The following is a 16560-nucleotide window of genomic DNA, read 5'->3' as shown; positions in this document are numbered from 1 at the left end:
ACAAAAAAAATAAATCCACAATAGATCTGTTTCAAATTGATCAAAGAAATGACTCACAAAAACTGTTTATTTCAGCTGAAGCCCTTACAGACAATGACATTGAGTTTTCAGCTACCTTTTGTTCCATTTTAAATTATATGTGTTGTGCAGATTATCTTTTAAGTTCCAATATTTGAAAGCTGGAAGGCCTCCGAGGGCTTATCATGTGTCAGTAACACACACTTCTTGTTCCAGCAGGAGGTGTGTGTTTATGGAAAGTGCTTGAGGATACGAATCGTCATCATTGCATCACAGAAAACCTGTTTTCCCTCCTGTTATATTGTGAGTGGAGAACCTGTACAGAATATGTTCACCAGATAAAATCTGTTCACGCTGTTCACTTTGGCACTTCTGAATACGTCACCTCCATGCCTGTTGTTTTATTAGAGAATTCTAAGGAGCATTATAGCAAAATGTGCAACTTTCAGATTTTTCATGTAGAAACATGATTTTTATTTCTAAAAAATAGTGGGTCATAAATTTTGGAGTTTAATTTGACTTTTTTTTTTTACTTTTACCTTTACAAACAGGGGACAATCAACTTGCTTATCCAGCAAGCAAAGCAACCCAAAGGCCGACAAGAGCAGATGTAAATTTGCCAGGAGTAAAAGTGGGATAGGATGAGATAGTTTTCCTCCTCGTTTACATGTAATCTACTGGTTTGATCTCCCTCTTATGCAATTCAGTCGCCTCTGGATACATTCACTTAAATGTGGATATACACTTTGTACGTACATCCGTGCATCGTCTGCAAAGACAGTAAAATTGATTTAGTATATATTGTTTTTTTCTTTGGTGTCCTAGTGTCCATGTTTAAACCTGTGTTGTAATACCTTGGAGGAAACCGAAGAACCACACAGAACCCCTCGGACACGATGAGAACATTCAGATTCAGTACACAAGGGAATCAAACCTAGAACCTTCTTGCTTGAACTGTTTTCCTTTGAATTTATTTCATTTGTAAATGATTATACTACTTTGTTTTGTTATTTTTCAGCACTTTTTCCAAATTTTTAGAATTGAGGTCATGATGGAGACTCATCTTTGTTTGGTTTCTATTTATGTAATTACCGCATGTTGTTGCTCTTTCATGGTCGTCATCCTGTGTGGCCATGTTTCCCTCTCAGCAGCGTTCCCTCCTATATCCCATTTGACTTTGTATGTAAATGAGGATTATCTCCATTCACAAGCCAGAGATTTACTCCTTATTTCTTTGTCTACTTGCCTTTCATTCATTATTTGAGGAAACTTTGTATTTGGGGATTTTTTTTACCTTTGGATGAGCAGAAGCATCCCAGACTAGTAGCACAACGCTTCTCCCAGCCCTGAACCTGAGGTGTCCTGTGTTATAACCATGATGTGTGTGGTTTAAAATACAGTACATTGAGTTTTTGATTAATGCATAAATCATGAGCAATACACTGGTGCATGTCAGATCAGCATCTCTGATACAATTCAATTCTGTCGTCCGTGATCGATCTTTGATTTGAAGGACATTCTCATGTGAACCTTAATGACAAATGACAACCTCCATCCATCCATCCATCCATCCATCACATCCGTCTACACACACACACACACAAACACACACACACACACACACACACAAACACACACACACACACACACACACACACACACACACACACACACAACACACACACACGTGTGTGTGAGGAATCCTGGAGCAGGTGGAGGAGTATAAATATCTGGGCACTTCTTTTGATAACCTGCTGAAATTATCTTCTAATACAGAGGAGATCCTCAGGAAATGTTAACAGTACCTCCTGAGGAAACTCAATTCCTATGAAGTCTGCAAAAACCTCCTGCTGGCTATCTATTACTCCTTCATTGAGAACTTCTCCACATTCTCCATGACTTGCTTGTTCAACTCCGTCAGCCTCCAGAACAGAATCCACCTGGAGAAGATCACAAACATCTGTTCTGAGATCATTGGACTTCCAACCAGATCCCTCTCCTCCATCCATGAGCAACAAACGCTCCAGCTGGCCAATAAAATCCTGTAGGACTCCTCATATGCTCTACTGCAGAACACAGAGGAGAAAAGCTATCTTGGTTCGCAAAGCTGTCAACCACCCAAACTCCTCCTGAATCTCCCTTCAGTTTCTGTGTTTACCTGTAACTGTATACCTGTTTATGTCACTGTTTATGTTTACACTGTTAATGTTTACACTGTTCATAACAACAGACATAATGTTGCCATTATGATATCTTTAGTTTTATATTACAATTTTTTATGTTTTTTTATATACAGTATTTTCCGCACTATAAGGCGCACCTAAAAGCATATAATTTTCTCATAATCCCGTAGTGCGCTTTATAATCCAATGCGCCTTGTATATGGATTAATATTAATATTAATACTGTATTGGTTAAAAACAAGATCGCTGAAAAAAAGCCGGCAGTCTGGCCGGCAGTCATGGTGCTCTGTCACCAGGGGGCGCCCTCAGACAGTATTCAGGCCGTACTCCGCCCCCTAACAACGGTAGTCAAGGGGCGTCGCCGAAGTGCCGACTCTCACTCCTGCTGTGTGACGTCAGAGCAGCCTGTGACCGGCTACGATAAACGTAGCAAAACATTGGGAATTTTCAACAATTCTATTGATAAAGTTTGACATAACAATAGGACCGTTCACAGCTGACTAAAGGCACTCACAGTCATGAATGCGCCATCTAGTGGACAGATAGCGCAACTACAGCCACTAGTTTTTAAAAAATCTATATATTTTTTTATTATATGCGCCTTATAATCCGGTGCACCTTATATTAAATAAATTATAACATAAACAATTCATTGAAGGTGCGCCTTATAATCCAGTACGCCATATAGTGCGGAAAATACTGTATTTATTAGCTCATTGCACATACGTGTTTATTATGTCCATTTCTGTTTTTTTTGTGTTTTACTGCTTTATGTGCTTTCAATTGCCCCTTGGGGACAAAAAAGGTTTTTGAATTGAATTCAGTTGAATTTTTTTCACTTCACGTTCAAACCTGGTTCATTCCTTTCTTTGTTTTTTAATGTTTTCTATGTGTTTCTGAGGAAAAGTGGTAGTCATCCTCACTTAAAGGTGAATTGAGTTGTTTTTTATTCATTTTAATTTTTCATTTAAGAAATAGATATCACGGGTCAAGAAAGACAGAGAAGTAGTTTGGCTTTAGAGAAGCGCTGGGGGTCAAGGATCACGGTCAGATGGGTCTTTTACAGATGAGCCCAGGAGCGTCTTCCTGTTCTTCCTATTGGCTTCTTTTTCTGGAGCTCCTGAATAGAGAGAGAGAGTAGTTCGATTTAATCTCCAAAGGTCTTGGTGCGGATCGACAGGTAAATCAAGAGCTTCTTTTACGACTCAGCTCCTTCTTCACCACAACAACCTACAACGACTGCATCGCTGCAGAAGCTGCAATAATCCGTCTGTCAATCTCACGTTCCGTCCTTCCTTCACTTGTAAACAAAACCCCAAGATACTTAAACTCCTCCACTTGGGGTAAAGACTCTCCACTGATCTGAAAAGGGCAGACTGCCCTCTTCCAGTGACCTCGGATTCGGAGGTGCTGATCCTCATCCCACTCGGTCAATCTACGTTCCTACTCTCACTTATGGTCATGAACTTTGGGTCATGACCTTTGGGAAAGGACAAGATCCCGGATACAAGCGGCTGAAATGAGTTTCCTCCATGGAGTGGCTGGGCGCACCCTTAGAGATAGGGTGAGGAGCTCAGTCACCAGGGAGGAGCTCGGAGTAGAGCCGCTGCTCCTGCACCCCCAGCGGTGCCAGCTGAGGTGGCTCGGGCATCTATTTCAGAGGTCTCCTGGACGCCTCCCTGGGGAGGTGTTCCAGGCATGTCCTACCAAGAAGAGACCTCAGGGAAGACCTAGGACACGCTGGAGGGACTATGTCTCTTGGCTGGCCTGGGAACGCCTCGGGCTCCCCCCCCCCAGAGGAACTTAAGGACGTGTCTGGGGAGAGGGAAGTATGGGCATCCCTCCTGAGACTGATGCCCCCACGACCCGACCCCAGATAAGCAGTTGGGGAAGAATGGATGGATGGATGGATGAATGGATGGATGGAGAGGTCTTGGTGTGGGTTCAGGGGCCTCACTGCCCCCCCTCCCCTGCTGTAACCATAGCAACTAAATATATGGCCCCCTAATCTTCAGTGACAAACTGCAGGTAAAACCTGGAGACTTTAGAAAAAACTGATTTTCACTGAGACGCACATCAGCGTCATGGTTATCTTCAAAGGGCCAGATGTAACTAAATAATGTAACTAAATGTAACTCAGCGCAATGTAACATAAATGTAACATAAATGTAACTACGTCTTAATGTAAAATAACTCTGTTAAAACATAAAACCTTTTACTTTGTCAGGTTATGAAACCCTTATACAGTAATGCCTCGTGCATTCGCACGTCAACACAAACTATTTATTTTATAATAAAATAGTTTGTCGCTATATCGTGAAATTTGTTTTTTGGGGATGGTTCCTGGAACGTATTAACCGCAAGTAACAAGGGATCGCTGTAACACCATCAATCAAGGATCAAACTATCCAAGTAAAAAAAGAAAAACAACATCAAACACAAGTTAGGACGTTAACTTTGTTCAAAAAGATTTTGTCAGAGTTAAAATGGGCTGAATTACTGCATTGTGGGAAATGTAGTTTCTGGTGAAAGGACGCTTTTTACCTATTTATTTTTAGACACTGACCGTTTATGCACTCGCGGGCCACATTAAATGATCTGGGGGGCCACATTTGGCCCCCCACAGGCCTTGCGTTTGACACATGTGCTCTAGAATGAGAAGGCTCACCTGTGGCAGGATGCCTTCCTATTCGGACGACTGAACCTCCCTCTCCTCCTGCACCTCCTCTCTCACATCAACTGTCTGCTCCTTCTCCACCTTCTCCTTCTCCTCAACCAGCTGTTTCTCCATCTTCTCCTTCTGCTCAGCCAGCTGTCTGGTAAAGACCTCCTGGATCTGGGTGAGCATCTCCATTAGCTGCTCCTCTCTATTGATGGCCTTCTCCCGCTGGCGCTCCATGTCCTCCATCAGCAGTCGTTTCTGCTCCTCACAGGTGAGGTGTTCATCTCGGACGGCTTGCAGAGCCAGCTTGGTGTCGTCCAGCTCGTACAACGTCTCCCTGTGTTTTCTGGCACGCCGGTTGGCCTTGGTGAGCTCCAGCTCCTTCTTCTCCAGAAGGTCTTTGAGCCGGGTCACCTCCTCCTTGTGCTCCTGAAGGATCTTCTCCTGTCTTTCTGTCTGGGAGTGGAGGCTCTGGTGAAGAGCAGCAATCTGCTCCTCTTTGCTTCTGCTCTCCAGCTCCAGCTCCGCCTGCTTCTTCTGCAGCTCGTCCAACGCCATTGTGACCTTTTCGTATTTCACCTTGAGGTCACGGAACTCGCCATCAACAGCGTTGATGTCCTGACCCCCCTCTGCCATCTGCTCCTGTGCCTCGCCCAGGTCCTTGGCTGTGGCCGGTACGTTTTCCTCCTTAACAGTTGTTAGTTTTATTAGTTTTCAGGAGTCGTCTGAGACTCAATCATCGGACGCTCGGATACGACAGATGCTCCCTGGACTCTGGACTTTCTTTTTCGCATTGTGCTGGAAGTGATTTGGTTCTGGACGCCTGAACTGACTTTCATAGACATTAAAGCCTAAAAGCATCAAAACTTTAAATCGTCTCAATGACGTCAGAGAGACATTTGGTCCTGTAAAAAGGAGCCATTTAATGATTGGTCCTTACTTGTCACGTGATATATTTTTGGCCAGCTGAGGTGGCTCGGGCATCTGTTCCAGTTGCCTCCTGGACGCCTCCCTGGGGAGGTTCTCCGGGCGAGGAGACCTCGAGGTAGACCTAGGACACCCTGGAGGGACTATGTCTCTCGGCTGGCCTGGGAACACCTTGGGCTCCCCCCGGAGGAGCTGGAGGACGGGTCTGGGGAGAGGAAGTATGGGCATCCCTGCTGAGACCCGGCCCCGGATAAGCGGTTGATGATGGATAAATGGATGGATGGATGGTATTGTTTCAACGTAATCCGAGGTCACCAGGCGTAGTTACCTGCTATAACTGAAGCAGATAACTTGACTTGATTTAATGCTGTTGGTGTGTTTGTTCCTCCATCGGTTCAGTTTCAGTGAGTGAAGTGGACCTGAAGTGGACTGTGATGTTTTTGACATGAATAAGTAAATTCAGAGTTATTTAACATTAAGGAATAGTTACATTTATTTTACATCACATTGAGTTACATTTAGTTAAATTTATTTTATTATATTTGGTCCTTTTAGAACAGCCATGAAATGGAATGAAAACGAGTGAAACCCCTGGCACACATGCGTTTCTGAAGACGTCAATGAGCACGCCAAACCACACGGTGGCAGTATTTCCCCAAATTCTATCCAATCAGAAAGCTCTGCGTTTGTCGTCAAGCAATGGAAGAGGATCGACGTACGCAGGAGAGTTTTCTGGAGATCTTTGAGAGATCAGAAAAACGGTGGAATAATAATTTTGCTAAAATCATCAATTCCCTCAATATACTAAATTCATCCATTGCTGAAGGTGTGTCTCTGTTAAGACAAGCTATTCAATCTCCTCTGCCACAGCCTTCATACTGCATGCCTTATGTAGCAGGAGGGCAGGTTTCACACACAACGTCTCCACAATTAGTCAATCTAAACCAAGCGTTCAATTCACTCTCAAACAACACCTTTGCTGTCAGAGGAACACACAGGGCTCACAGGATGTACCTCGCTCCAGAACAACTCCTGCAAACACAGGGCTCACAGGATGTTCCGATACCCAAGCCCTGTCGAGTGATGATGCAGCAGAGCTATAAGTTTTTATTAATGTTTATGTTATACATTTTGTTCAATACTGTAAAGAAGTAATTGGTTTGAGCCTGTGGGAAACCGTTTTCTTTGTACTGTGACCAATATTATTACAGTTTAACTGCTGTATTTTGTGATTTATCCAGTTTATGCGAAAAAAGCAACAAGTTTGACATTTTTGAAAAACAAGTAGTTTTTCCAAAGCAATGTGTGTAATATGACACCTTGTAACTGAGTTGACATTATTAATAAACTAACAAAATTTATATAACTATTGAACTGAACTATGTGTGCAACTTTAAACATGTCTTCTTCCCACATTATTCTCTCCCATCATTGTCTGTTTTGTGGATCCAGGTACCGGGTGAGGACTCGACCCTTCATTCACTTGTCAGGCTGTCTCTGCTGACATCTGAGGCTGGCTGGCTGTTCTTGTCCTGGATGGCTTCAGCGACACAGTTGTCATCCAGCGTGTCTTAAGTAGCCTCACAGTAATTATGCACCACAAAACATGCATAAATAATGCAGTTCTTGTAGGTTAATCTCCATAGCTCTCCTCAAAGCTCCAAAACGGGCCTTAAGCCGTCCAAGGCACACTCTATCACCATACGAGCTCTGCACAAGGACAGCCCAAAACACTGCTCCTGAGCTGTACTTCCTCCATTATTAGATTCATTCGTTAGGTATGGCAGCAGGGGATAGGCTGGATCGCCCAAAATGTAAACCAGGACTGGTTGTCCACTATTGGTCTTGTACATAGAGGAATTTTTCCACTTTTGGGGACATCATTGACGACACTGTTGGCAAACACACAAGTATTGTGAACACTTCCAGGCCATTTTACCAGCACGATGATGAAACATGATTTATAGTCAGACGTGGCTTGACTATTCAAAGTTCCCCTTCCTGTTAAGGAATTATCGGAGGGTTGTGCCATCCACTGGACCTGGGTACTGGGGAGGCCATGCATCTTCTCAAGCCTGTCTACAAACAAATGCACCTCACTTCCTGTTGTGGGCAGCTGCTGCTCCTGTTGTGGTTATCCATGGGAATAAAGCAGACCATCGGTTCTGCGTAGTGTGCAGCAGCAGAATTTGGGCTTATAAACACAGGATGGCCCAAAAAACGAACACGTAACACACAAACACGAGAACACGGTTCACACACACGTGACGTCAAACTCTCCATCAAACAAACACATTCTGAATAGAGTCTTGAGTCTTTTCACTGACAAAACTCGCGACAAAGTCCGAACCACTGAATACATCACGTGGTATCAGCCGGGCAACGAGGCTTCGGACGTCATCATTTTCGGCTCCTCCCCCAAATGAAGCGAGCCTCGTTACGCTCTCGCGGACACGCCCCCTCCTCTCGAAGCCTCCACACAGAACGAGTTGAGATTCCGAAAAAGGTCTCAGGCTTTCAAAGCTCGTTTCATTCGCCCCGCTGCGCCATCAGATGGACAATAAATGTGTCATAATCTGGACTTAAATGGTTATGCTGATAAACAAAATTGAACCACTTGAGTCACATTTGTTTTCACTTCATGTTATAATATTTAAACCACTAGACAGCAGATATTGAGTGAAGGAGTCGAGCCGCAAACAGGTTGCGTTGGTGATGTCGGTGGAACAGAACCTCCGCCAGGATTCCTGTCGGTTTCTCTGACACACGCTGGTCGTTAGGCGGGTCTGTGCAGCAACGCGCTTGTGTCGCATTCTTTTTCAAAGTCGCCGAGGCAACGGAACCTACTTTGGACTATCCAATCAGAAACCCGATAGAAGTTTACCAGCCAATCAGGTGTGTCCTCAGGTTTGATTGACACCTCCGGTGTCCAGTGGCTTTGATTGGAAGTGAGTCAGAGCGAGGCTCGCGCCAGCCTGAGTCAGACCGTTGGAGTTGTGTTCAGGAAGCGTCTCAGGCTCTTGTTGCGTTCAAGTCGGGAAGTTTCCACCAAAATGAGGGAAATCGTTCACCTGCAGGCGGGCCAGTGTGGCAACCAGATCGGAGCGAAGGTGAGGAGGTTTTTCTTGTGGAGTTGAAGACGTCACTTGCTGATAGAGTTAGCTGTAAATGTGGAGCGGGCGGGCGGGCGGCTAAATTAGCTTGGTAAGCTAACGCTAGCCTCGTTAGCCGGACGCCACCGACTGGTTCCAGTGCGGCGCAGAGTCGAGTCGTGCTGGTCGGCCAGCTGATGTCTGGTTCAATGGATGTCTGTTCTACCCCCGTAGTTCTGGGAGGTGATCAGTGACGAACATGGTATCGACCCGACCGGGACGTACCACGGAGACTCCGACCTGCAGCTGGAACGCATCAATGTGTACTACAACGAGGCGACAGGTGAGCGAAAGACGGACGAGGGTTCAGGTTGTGGAGTCTGAAGGATCGATGATGATCAATGGCTCCTGTAAGTTGTTGTGAGGCCAGAACCGGCCTGCAGGGGTTATTAGAAGACCCTGGAAACCAGTCTGAAGGTGATGGGCCCTCACTGCTCTGTCACCTGGTTTCCGTGATGCAACAGCTTTAACACATAGGGTTAGTTATCTGAAGCAGGTGTTAGTAATAGTTTGTTAACTTCTGTCTGCTTTAAGACCTAAAAACATCTCCAAAATGTCATTTTCTTATTCAGATCACTAAAATATGCTCAAACCCTTGTGGAGCTTTCATATGTGGTTTGCGCAACATTTCAAAAGAAAGAATTTAAAGTATTCCAATTATATATATAAATATGCGTGCAGTATTCAGGTTGTGTTTCATGTGTTTCCAGGTGGGAAATATGTCCCCCGTGCTGTGCTGGTGGACCTGGAGCCAGGTACAATGGACTCTGTGAGGTCTGGGCCCTTTGGACAAATCTTTAGACCCGACAACTTTGTTTTTGGTGAGAATTTGAACGAGAATATTGTTGTTTAAATTCACTTAGTTTGACAACTTCACTGCAATGAATCAGCGGGAGTCACACTTGTATTGTAAGAGGGGAATATTTGTGAAATGGTAAAGGAATAGTAAAGGAACTTCTCCCTTTGAGTGCATGCATGCATCGCTCCGTATGATCATTTGTACACGGCTCTGCCTGTATGATGAGGTCATGAGATTTCCATCCAGTAGGTTCTAATTGCTGTATTTGCATGGAACGCAGGCCAGAGCGGAGCAGGTAACAACTGGGCTAAAGGCCACTACACAGAGGGAGCTGAGCTGGTGGACTCGGTCCTGGATGTGGTGAGGAAGGAGGCCGAGAGCTGCGACTGCCTCCAGGGCTTCCAGCTCACCCACTCCCTCGGAGGAGGCACCGGTTCTGGCATGGGCACGCTGCTCATCAGCAAGATCCGAGAGGAGTATCCAGACCGCATCATGAACACGTTCAGTGTGGTGCCTTCACCTAAGGTAAATATAAAGCATGAAGATATTTAGAGTTAAATTCTTTCTGCAGTTGGCTAGCTGTGTTTTCTTGTTCCCTTTGCTCCCATCGTCTCCTTTCTTTGTCCTCCAGGTGTCTGACACGGTGGTGGAGCCTTACAATGCCACCCTGTCTGTCCACCAGCTGGTTGAGAACACAGATGAGACCTACTGCATTGATAATGAGGCCTTGTATGACATCTGTTTCCGCACACTGAAGCTCACCACTCCCACCTACGGTGACCTGAACCACCTTGTCTCTGCTACCATGAGTGGAGTGACCACCTGTCTGCGCTTCCCTGGCCAGCTCAATGCTGATTTGAGGAAACTGGCTGTCAACATGGTGCCTTTCCCCAGGCTGCACTTTTTCATGCCGGGCTTTGCTCCTCTGACGAGCCGTGGCAGCCAGCAGTACAGGTAGAGAGGAGAGACGAGGCTTTTTGGACGTGTGTCAGGCCCAGAATTCTGTATTTAGTGCATTTGAGAGCGTCGTTAATGAATTCTGTCTTTCTAAAGGGCTTTGACAGTTCCTGAACTCACCCAGCAGATGTTTGACGCAAAGAACATGATGGCAGCTTGTGACCCGCGGCACGGACGCTATCTCACCGTTGCAGCGATCTTTAGAGGCCGCATGTCTATGAAGGAGGTGGATGAGCAGATGCTGAACGTCCAGAACAAGAACAGCAGCTACTTTGTGGAGTGGATCCCCAACAACGTCAAGACGGCCGTCTGTGACATTCCTCCTCGCGGCCTGAAGATGTCTTCCACCTTCATCGGCAACAGCACAGCCATTCAGGAGCTGTTCAAGCGCATCTCCGAGCAGTTTACCGCCATGTTCCGCCGCAAGGCCTTCCTCCATTGGTGAGTAACGGATGAATGAGTTCAGGGCAGCGGCTGAAGTTCCCGTGTTTCAGTGCATGTGGCTAAATCCGGTTTGTGTTTCAGGTACACGGGTGAGGGCATGGATGAGATGGAGTTCACAGAGGCTGAGAGTAACATGAACGACCTGGTGTCTGAGTACCAGCAGTACCAGGACGCAACCGCCGACGACGAGGGCGAGTTTGACGAGGAAGAGGAAGAGGAGGGGCAGTAGATGTTTACCGTGTTTTTTTTTTTTTCAGACTATGCAAAAGTTAAGGCTGGACAAATGGTTCAAAGTAGTTCTGCGTTATTGATGATTAGCTTCATTCCATTTTGTTCAGGTGAATGTTTCGTTGTCCAGCCTGAGCAGCTGCAGTGGTTTTGAGTCTTTTTCAATGTTGTCTTTTGGATGTTAATGTTTGTCAGATTTTCTGTTTTCTGTCTGTCTGTTCTTCTCCCAGTCTTCCGTGTCAGGAAGGCCTGACTGCTGCGTTGTTGGTGTGGAGAGTTTGACACCAAAAATATTGGATTCTAATAAAGCTTTAATTAATCGGTGCTGCACTGTGTGGATTTCTATGAGTGAAAACGTTTCGAGATGGAGAACCTCTATCTGTACAGAACCTTTATTCACTTTATCACGTAACTTGGTGGACCTGCTCAAACGTCCAGGTTTGTTTTGCTCCAGCTGTCTGCTGGTCTGACCGGATTTGAAGACTGAAAGCAAGATTTCGTAACAACCTTCTTTCCATTGCTAATTTTAACGTTGAGAATGAAATATTTGATCAGCTCCTCGTGTCTAAATGTCATTCATGATTCAGCATTAATTGAATAATCAGAAACTAATTGGCTATAGAGCATGTGAACAAGTGATAGGCCACAGTGTGATCACAGTGTTCAGAGGGAACTGGTTATTTCAGGTGTTTTGTCAGGGAGGATCTATGAACCCAGAAATGATCCATGTTGGCGACACGACTGATCAAATCAGATCAAACCTGGTGACACCTGATCAGTGACTTCAGACACCAACAAATCACAGCAATGTTGAGTTTGATGTAAGAGAAATAGATAAATACCTTATTAATCCCATAATCAATTGTATAAAATGAAGTAAATGATAAAAAGAGAAAGTAAGCACCAACCAGAATGAAATCGCTTTAGTAAATGTCTTATCTGTGTCGCATTCACAAAAGTCATGACATAAAAAATAAAATTCAGTCCGATAATGACTGGGAATCAAAATAATTTAAAAAAAATATGAATATTAATTATACTCACAGACTCAGTGAACTGAACCCACGGAGGAACAAACACCAACAGCGTCAAATCAAGCCCCTCACGGCTCCGGTGTTTTCTGCGCATGCGCAGTTATAGCAGGGTAACCCCAGCTGGCGACAACAGTTACCGTTGAAACGATTGAAACGTTCCGCGCCAGAGTGTCACGTGACGCGCATGGCCCAATCATTAAACGGCTCATTTTCAAAGCAGCAAATCATCTCTTTGACGTTACTGAGCGCTTTGATGCTTTGATGCTTTAATGTCTATAAAATTCAGTGCAGGCGTCCAGACCCGCAGCACTTCCAGAACCACTTCACTCTCAGAACCACATCGCTTCCAGAACCACATCGCTTCCAGAACCTGCATCACTTCCAGACCCGCATCACTTCCAGACCTGCATCACTTCCAGACCCGCATCACTTCCAGACCCGCATCACTTCCAGACCTGCATCACTTCCAGACCTGCATCACTTCCAGACCCTCATCACTTCCAGACCTGCATCACTTCCAGAACCACATCACCTCCAGCACAATGCGTAAAAGAAAGTCCAGAGTCCAGGGAGCGTCTGTCGTACCCGAGCGTCCGATGATGGAGTCCCAAACGACCCCTGAAAACTACCAGTTCCCCGTTCTGAACGACTTCCCCCTGAATCCAGACGGTAATTCCTGACATTCACACCCTGAGCTCATACGTGTGCATCCTTCAAAATTAAACTGCTGTTATTTTACAGTTGTATGACATCATCAACATGAAACACTTCATTAACATGTAGTTCTTTTTCTTCTTCACTGATGATGACTCTCGGTGAACAGCTGATCCCATCGGGAGCGTCTGTCGTCCGGCAGAGACGAAAGCCGGACCCCAGGAGAACAGCAGAACCAGGAGGAGGAAAAGAAGAACGGTCCAGATGGTAGGAGAGCTTCAGATGAGAACGTTCTAGTATTTATTTTACCCGTCGCTCATTTGACCTGTTCATGAAAAACAGAGTACTACAGATGCAGTATCTGCTTTGAGGATGTTGATAGAGAAGTACAGAGAAGGCCAGAGGGAGCTGCATTGTGTTTTTGTAGATCTGGAGAAAGCTGATGACAGGGTGTCCAGAGAGGAACTGTGGTATTGTATGAGGAAGTCTGGAGTGGCAGAGAAGTATGTTAGAGCGGTGCAGGACATGTATGAGGACTGTAAGACAGTGGTGAGGTGTGTGTAGGGTCAACAGTCCAGAGCAACGGAGAGTGTGGAAAAGAGGTGAAGAAGCGTGTCCAGGCAGGATGGAACGGGTGGAGGAAAGTGTCAGGTGTGATGTGTGATAGAAGAGTTTCAGCTAAAATGAAAAGAAAGGTGTACAAAACTGTGGTGAGACCAGCGATGTTGTTTGGTCTAGAGACAGTGTCACTGAGGAAAAGACAGGAGACAGAGCTGGAGGTAGCAGAGATGAAGATGCTGAGGTTCTCTCTGGGAGTGACCAGGATGGATAGGATCAGGAATGAGTCCATCAGAGGGACAGCACATGTTAGAGGTTCTGGAGATAAAGTCAGAGAGGCCAGACTGAGATGGTTTGGACATGTCCAGAGGAGAGATAGTGAATATATTGGTAGAAGGATGCTGAGTTCTGAACTGCCAGGCAGGAGGCCTAGAGGAAGACCAAAGAGGAGGTTTATGGATGTAGTGAAAGAGGACATGAAGGTAGTTGGTGTGAGAGAAGAGGATGAGAAGACAGGGTTAGATGGAGGGGATTGATTTGATGTGGTGACCCCTGAAGGGAGAAGCCAACAGAAGAAGAAGATTCCTTTGACCTGCTACCTTCATGTGCTGCTGTTCTCCACAACTCTAACAACTGCTGACCACAACTTTATGATGTCTCACTAACTCTGGTCACTTCATCCTTCTCTTCTTCCACACCTGTTAAGGAGGAAAACGTAACGCCCACAGCCAAGGACCTGGGCGGGGCACAGGAGCAGATGGCAGAGGGCGGTCAGGACATCAACGCTGTTGATGGCGAGCTCTGTGACCTCCAGGTGAAATACGAAAAGGTCACGATGGCGTTGGACGAGCTGCAGAAGAAGCAGGCGGAGCTGGAGCTGGAGAGCAGAAGCAAAGAGGAGCAGATTGCTGCTCTTCACCAGAGCCTCCACTCCCAGACAGAAAGACAGGAGAAGATCCTTCAGGAGCACAAGGAGGAGGTGACCCGGCTCAACGACCTTCTGGAGAAGAAGGAGCTGGAGCTCACCAAGGCCAACCGGCGTGCCAGAAAACACAGGGAGACGTTGTACGAGCTGGACGACACCAAGCTGGCTCTGCAAGCCGTCCGAGATGAACACCTCACCTGTGAGGAGCAGAAACGACTGCTGATGGAGGACATGGAGCGCCAGCGGGAGAAGGCCATCAATAGAGAGGAGCAGTTAATGGAGATGCTCACCCAGATCCAGGAGGTCTTTACCAGACAGCTGGCTGAGCAGAAGGAGAAGATGGAGAAACAGCTGGTTGAGGAGAAGGAGAAGGTGGAGAAGCAGCTGGCTAAACAGAAGGAGCACACGGTTGACGTGAGACAGGAGGTGCAGACGGAGGGGGAGGTCCAGTCCTTCAAACACAATGGCGTCCTGCCACAGGTGAGCCTCCTCATTCTACTGGTAGAGTCACAGGTCTTCAGCTCCTTATACCCGTGTTTTGTCACTGAAGGTTAGGGGTTACGTATTCAGTTGCTATGGTTACGGGGGACAAGATTAAATCAAACTGCTGTCTTTCTCTTTCAGGAGCTCCAGAAAAAGAAGTCAAGAGGAAGAAGAGGAAGACGCGCTTCTTCCATAAAAGATCCATCTGACCGTGATCCCAGACACCCTGGCTCCTCCAAAACCAAAGTACTTTTCTTTCTCGACGTGTGATATATCTATTTCTTCGTAAAATCAATCAATGTATAAAATGAATAAAGGACAACGCGATTCACCTTTAAGTGAGGATGACTACCACTCTTCCTCAGAACAACATAAAAAAACATTAAATAACAAAGAAAGGAATGAACAAGTTAGCATCACTTAAGATACAGTATTTGAACGTGAAGTGAAAACAAAGGTAACAAGATATCAACAATGACAATGAGAAAATGTCTCCGTTACCAACGACATGTATGGAAACGAGCTTAAAAGCGAACGAGCTGAAAACCAGATTGCTTATTGAAGATGATAGAAAGAAGTCAAAGTTGTTTCTGTTTTTGAATAAAATGAATAAATGCCGGATTACTTTGCCGCTTGTGTCCGCAGTCTTGTTTTTTCGGTCATGACCCATCACTCATGACCATAGGTGAGGGTAGGAACAGATTGGAGTGTGATCCTCCTGTAGTTGGAACACACCATCCGGTCCCCCTCCTTGAAAAGAGGGACCACCGCCCCGGTCTGCCAATCCAGAGGTACTGTCCCCGACTGCCATGCAATGTTACAGAGACTCATCCAACTCACCACCGGGTGGTGATCGGTTGACAGCTCTACCCCTCTCTTCACCCGAGTGTCCAACACACCTGGTTGGAGGTCTGATGATACAAAAACAAAGTCAATCATCAACCTCCGGACCAGGGTGTCCTGGTGCCATGTGCACTGATGGACATCCCTGTGTTTGAACGAGGTGTTCGTTATGGACAAACTGTGACTAGCACAGAAGTCCAATAACAGAACACCACCCGTGTTCAGATCGGGGAGGCCGTTCATCCCAATCACCCCTTTCGAGGTCTCACTGTCACTGGAGCACTATTCATTACCCCTCTCAGGGACTCCAAGAAAGCTGGGAATTCCACACTGTCATTTGACTGTCCCCAACCCGAAGGAGCAGACCCTCTCGTCCTTTCGGGCTGAGACCGGCCTGGGTCTGTGGGCAGAACCTTGGCCCTGGCTCCAGTGTGGGGCCCTGGCTGTGCCATACCGGGGGACATCATGGTCCTTGATGTTTTACTTGCCATAGGGGTTTTGTTATTGCTCTTAGTCTGGCCCGTCACCCAGGACCTGTTTGCCAAGGGAGACCCTAGCAGGGGCATAAAGCCCCTGGCAACATAGCTCCTGGGATCATTGGAGGTCACAGGATGATGACGCAAACAGAACCACATCTTCTGCAAAAAGCAGCGATGTGATCCTCAGCCCACCAAACTGTAAACCCCCCTCACG

General features: G+C 46.1%; 3 protein-coding genes across 3 annotated transcripts; 2 read left to right on the top strand and 1 right to left on the bottom strand.

Moving 5' to 3' along the window:
• Positions 1–4887: 4887 nt before the first annotated feature.
• Positions 4888–5499, bottom strand: LOC137611198 (putative golgin subfamily A member 6-like protein 3). Its single transcript, XM_068339267.1, has one exon. The coding sequence runs from the start codon at positions 5497–5499 to the stop codon at positions 4888–4890; it is 612 nt and encodes a 203-aa protein (XP_068195368.1).
• A 3241-nt stretch (positions 5500–8740) lies between these two features.
• LOC137611178 (tubulin beta-4B chain-like) lies at positions 8741–11694 on the top strand. The gene is made up of 7 exons (XM_068339239.1): positions 8741–8900; positions 9117–9225; positions 9653–9763; positions 10022–10266; positions 10373–10695; positions 10795–11139; positions 11224–11694. Exons 1-7 carry the CDS (start codon positions 8844–8846, stop codon positions 11369–11371), a joined length of 1338 nt encoding a protein of 445 aa, XP_068195340.1. The 5' UTR covers positions 8741–8843; the 3' UTR covers positions 11372–11694.
• A 677-nt stretch (positions 11695–12371) lies between these two features.
• Positions 12372–15638, top strand: LOC137611306 (tropomyosin-like). Its single transcript, XM_068339432.1, has 4 exons — positions 12372–13073; positions 13228–13325; positions 14323–15021; positions 15166–15638. Exons 1-4 carry the CDS (start codon positions 12674–12676, stop codon positions 15292–15294), a joined length of 1326 nt encoding a protein of 441 aa, XP_068195533.1. The 5' UTR covers positions 12372–12673; the 3' UTR covers positions 15295–15638.
• The last annotated feature ends 922 nt before the right edge of the window (positions 15639–16560 follow it).

Source organism: Antennarius striatus, chromosome 17 (assembly GCF_040054535.1).
Source record: "Antennarius striatus isolate MH-2024 chromosome 17, ASM4005453v1, whole genome shotgun sequence".
In the NCBI taxonomy this organism is placed as follows: domain Eukaryota; kingdom Metazoa; phylum Chordata; class Actinopteri; order Lophiiformes; family Antennariidae; genus Antennarius; species Antennarius striatus.
The sequence above is the reverse complement of the archived record's forward strand: the minus strand, read 5'-3'. Positions and strand labels throughout refer to the sequence as shown.

What these genes read in the sequence shown, in the direction of transcription:
- LOC137611306 (XM_068339432.1), top strand. Translation starts at nt 12,674, where the DNA reads ATGTCTATAAAATTCAGTGCAGGCGTCCAGACCCGCAGCACTTCCAGA. An exon ending in CTTCCCCCTGAATCCAGACG is followed by an intron (nt 13,074 to 13,227) that starts GTAATTCCTGAC and finishes CTCGGTGAACAG; the next exon opens with CTGATCCCATCGGGAGCGTC. An exon ending in AAAGAAGAACGGTCCAGATG is followed by an intron (nt 13,326 to 14,322) that starts GTAGGAGAGCTT and finishes ACACCTGTTAAG; the next exon opens with GAGGAAAACGTAACGCCCAC.
- LOC137611178 (XM_068339239.1), top strand. Translation starts at nt 8,844, where the DNA reads ATGAGGGAAATCGTTCACCTGCAGGCGGGCCAGTGTGGCAACCAGATC. An exon ending in GCAACCAGATCGGAGCGAAG is followed by an intron (nt 8,901 to 9,116) that starts GTGAGGAGGTTT and finishes CTACCCCCGTAG; the next exon opens with TTCTGGGAGGTGATCAGTGA. An exon ending in CGCAAGGCCTTCCTCCATTG is followed by an intron (nt 11,140 to 11,223) that starts GTGAGTAACGGA and finishes TTTGTGTTTCAG; the next exon opens with GTACACGGGTGAGGGCATGG.
- LOC137611198 (XM_068339267.1), bottom strand. Translation starts at nt 5,499, where the DNA reads ATGGCAGAGGGGGGTCAGGACATCAACGCTGTTGATGGCGAGTTCCGT.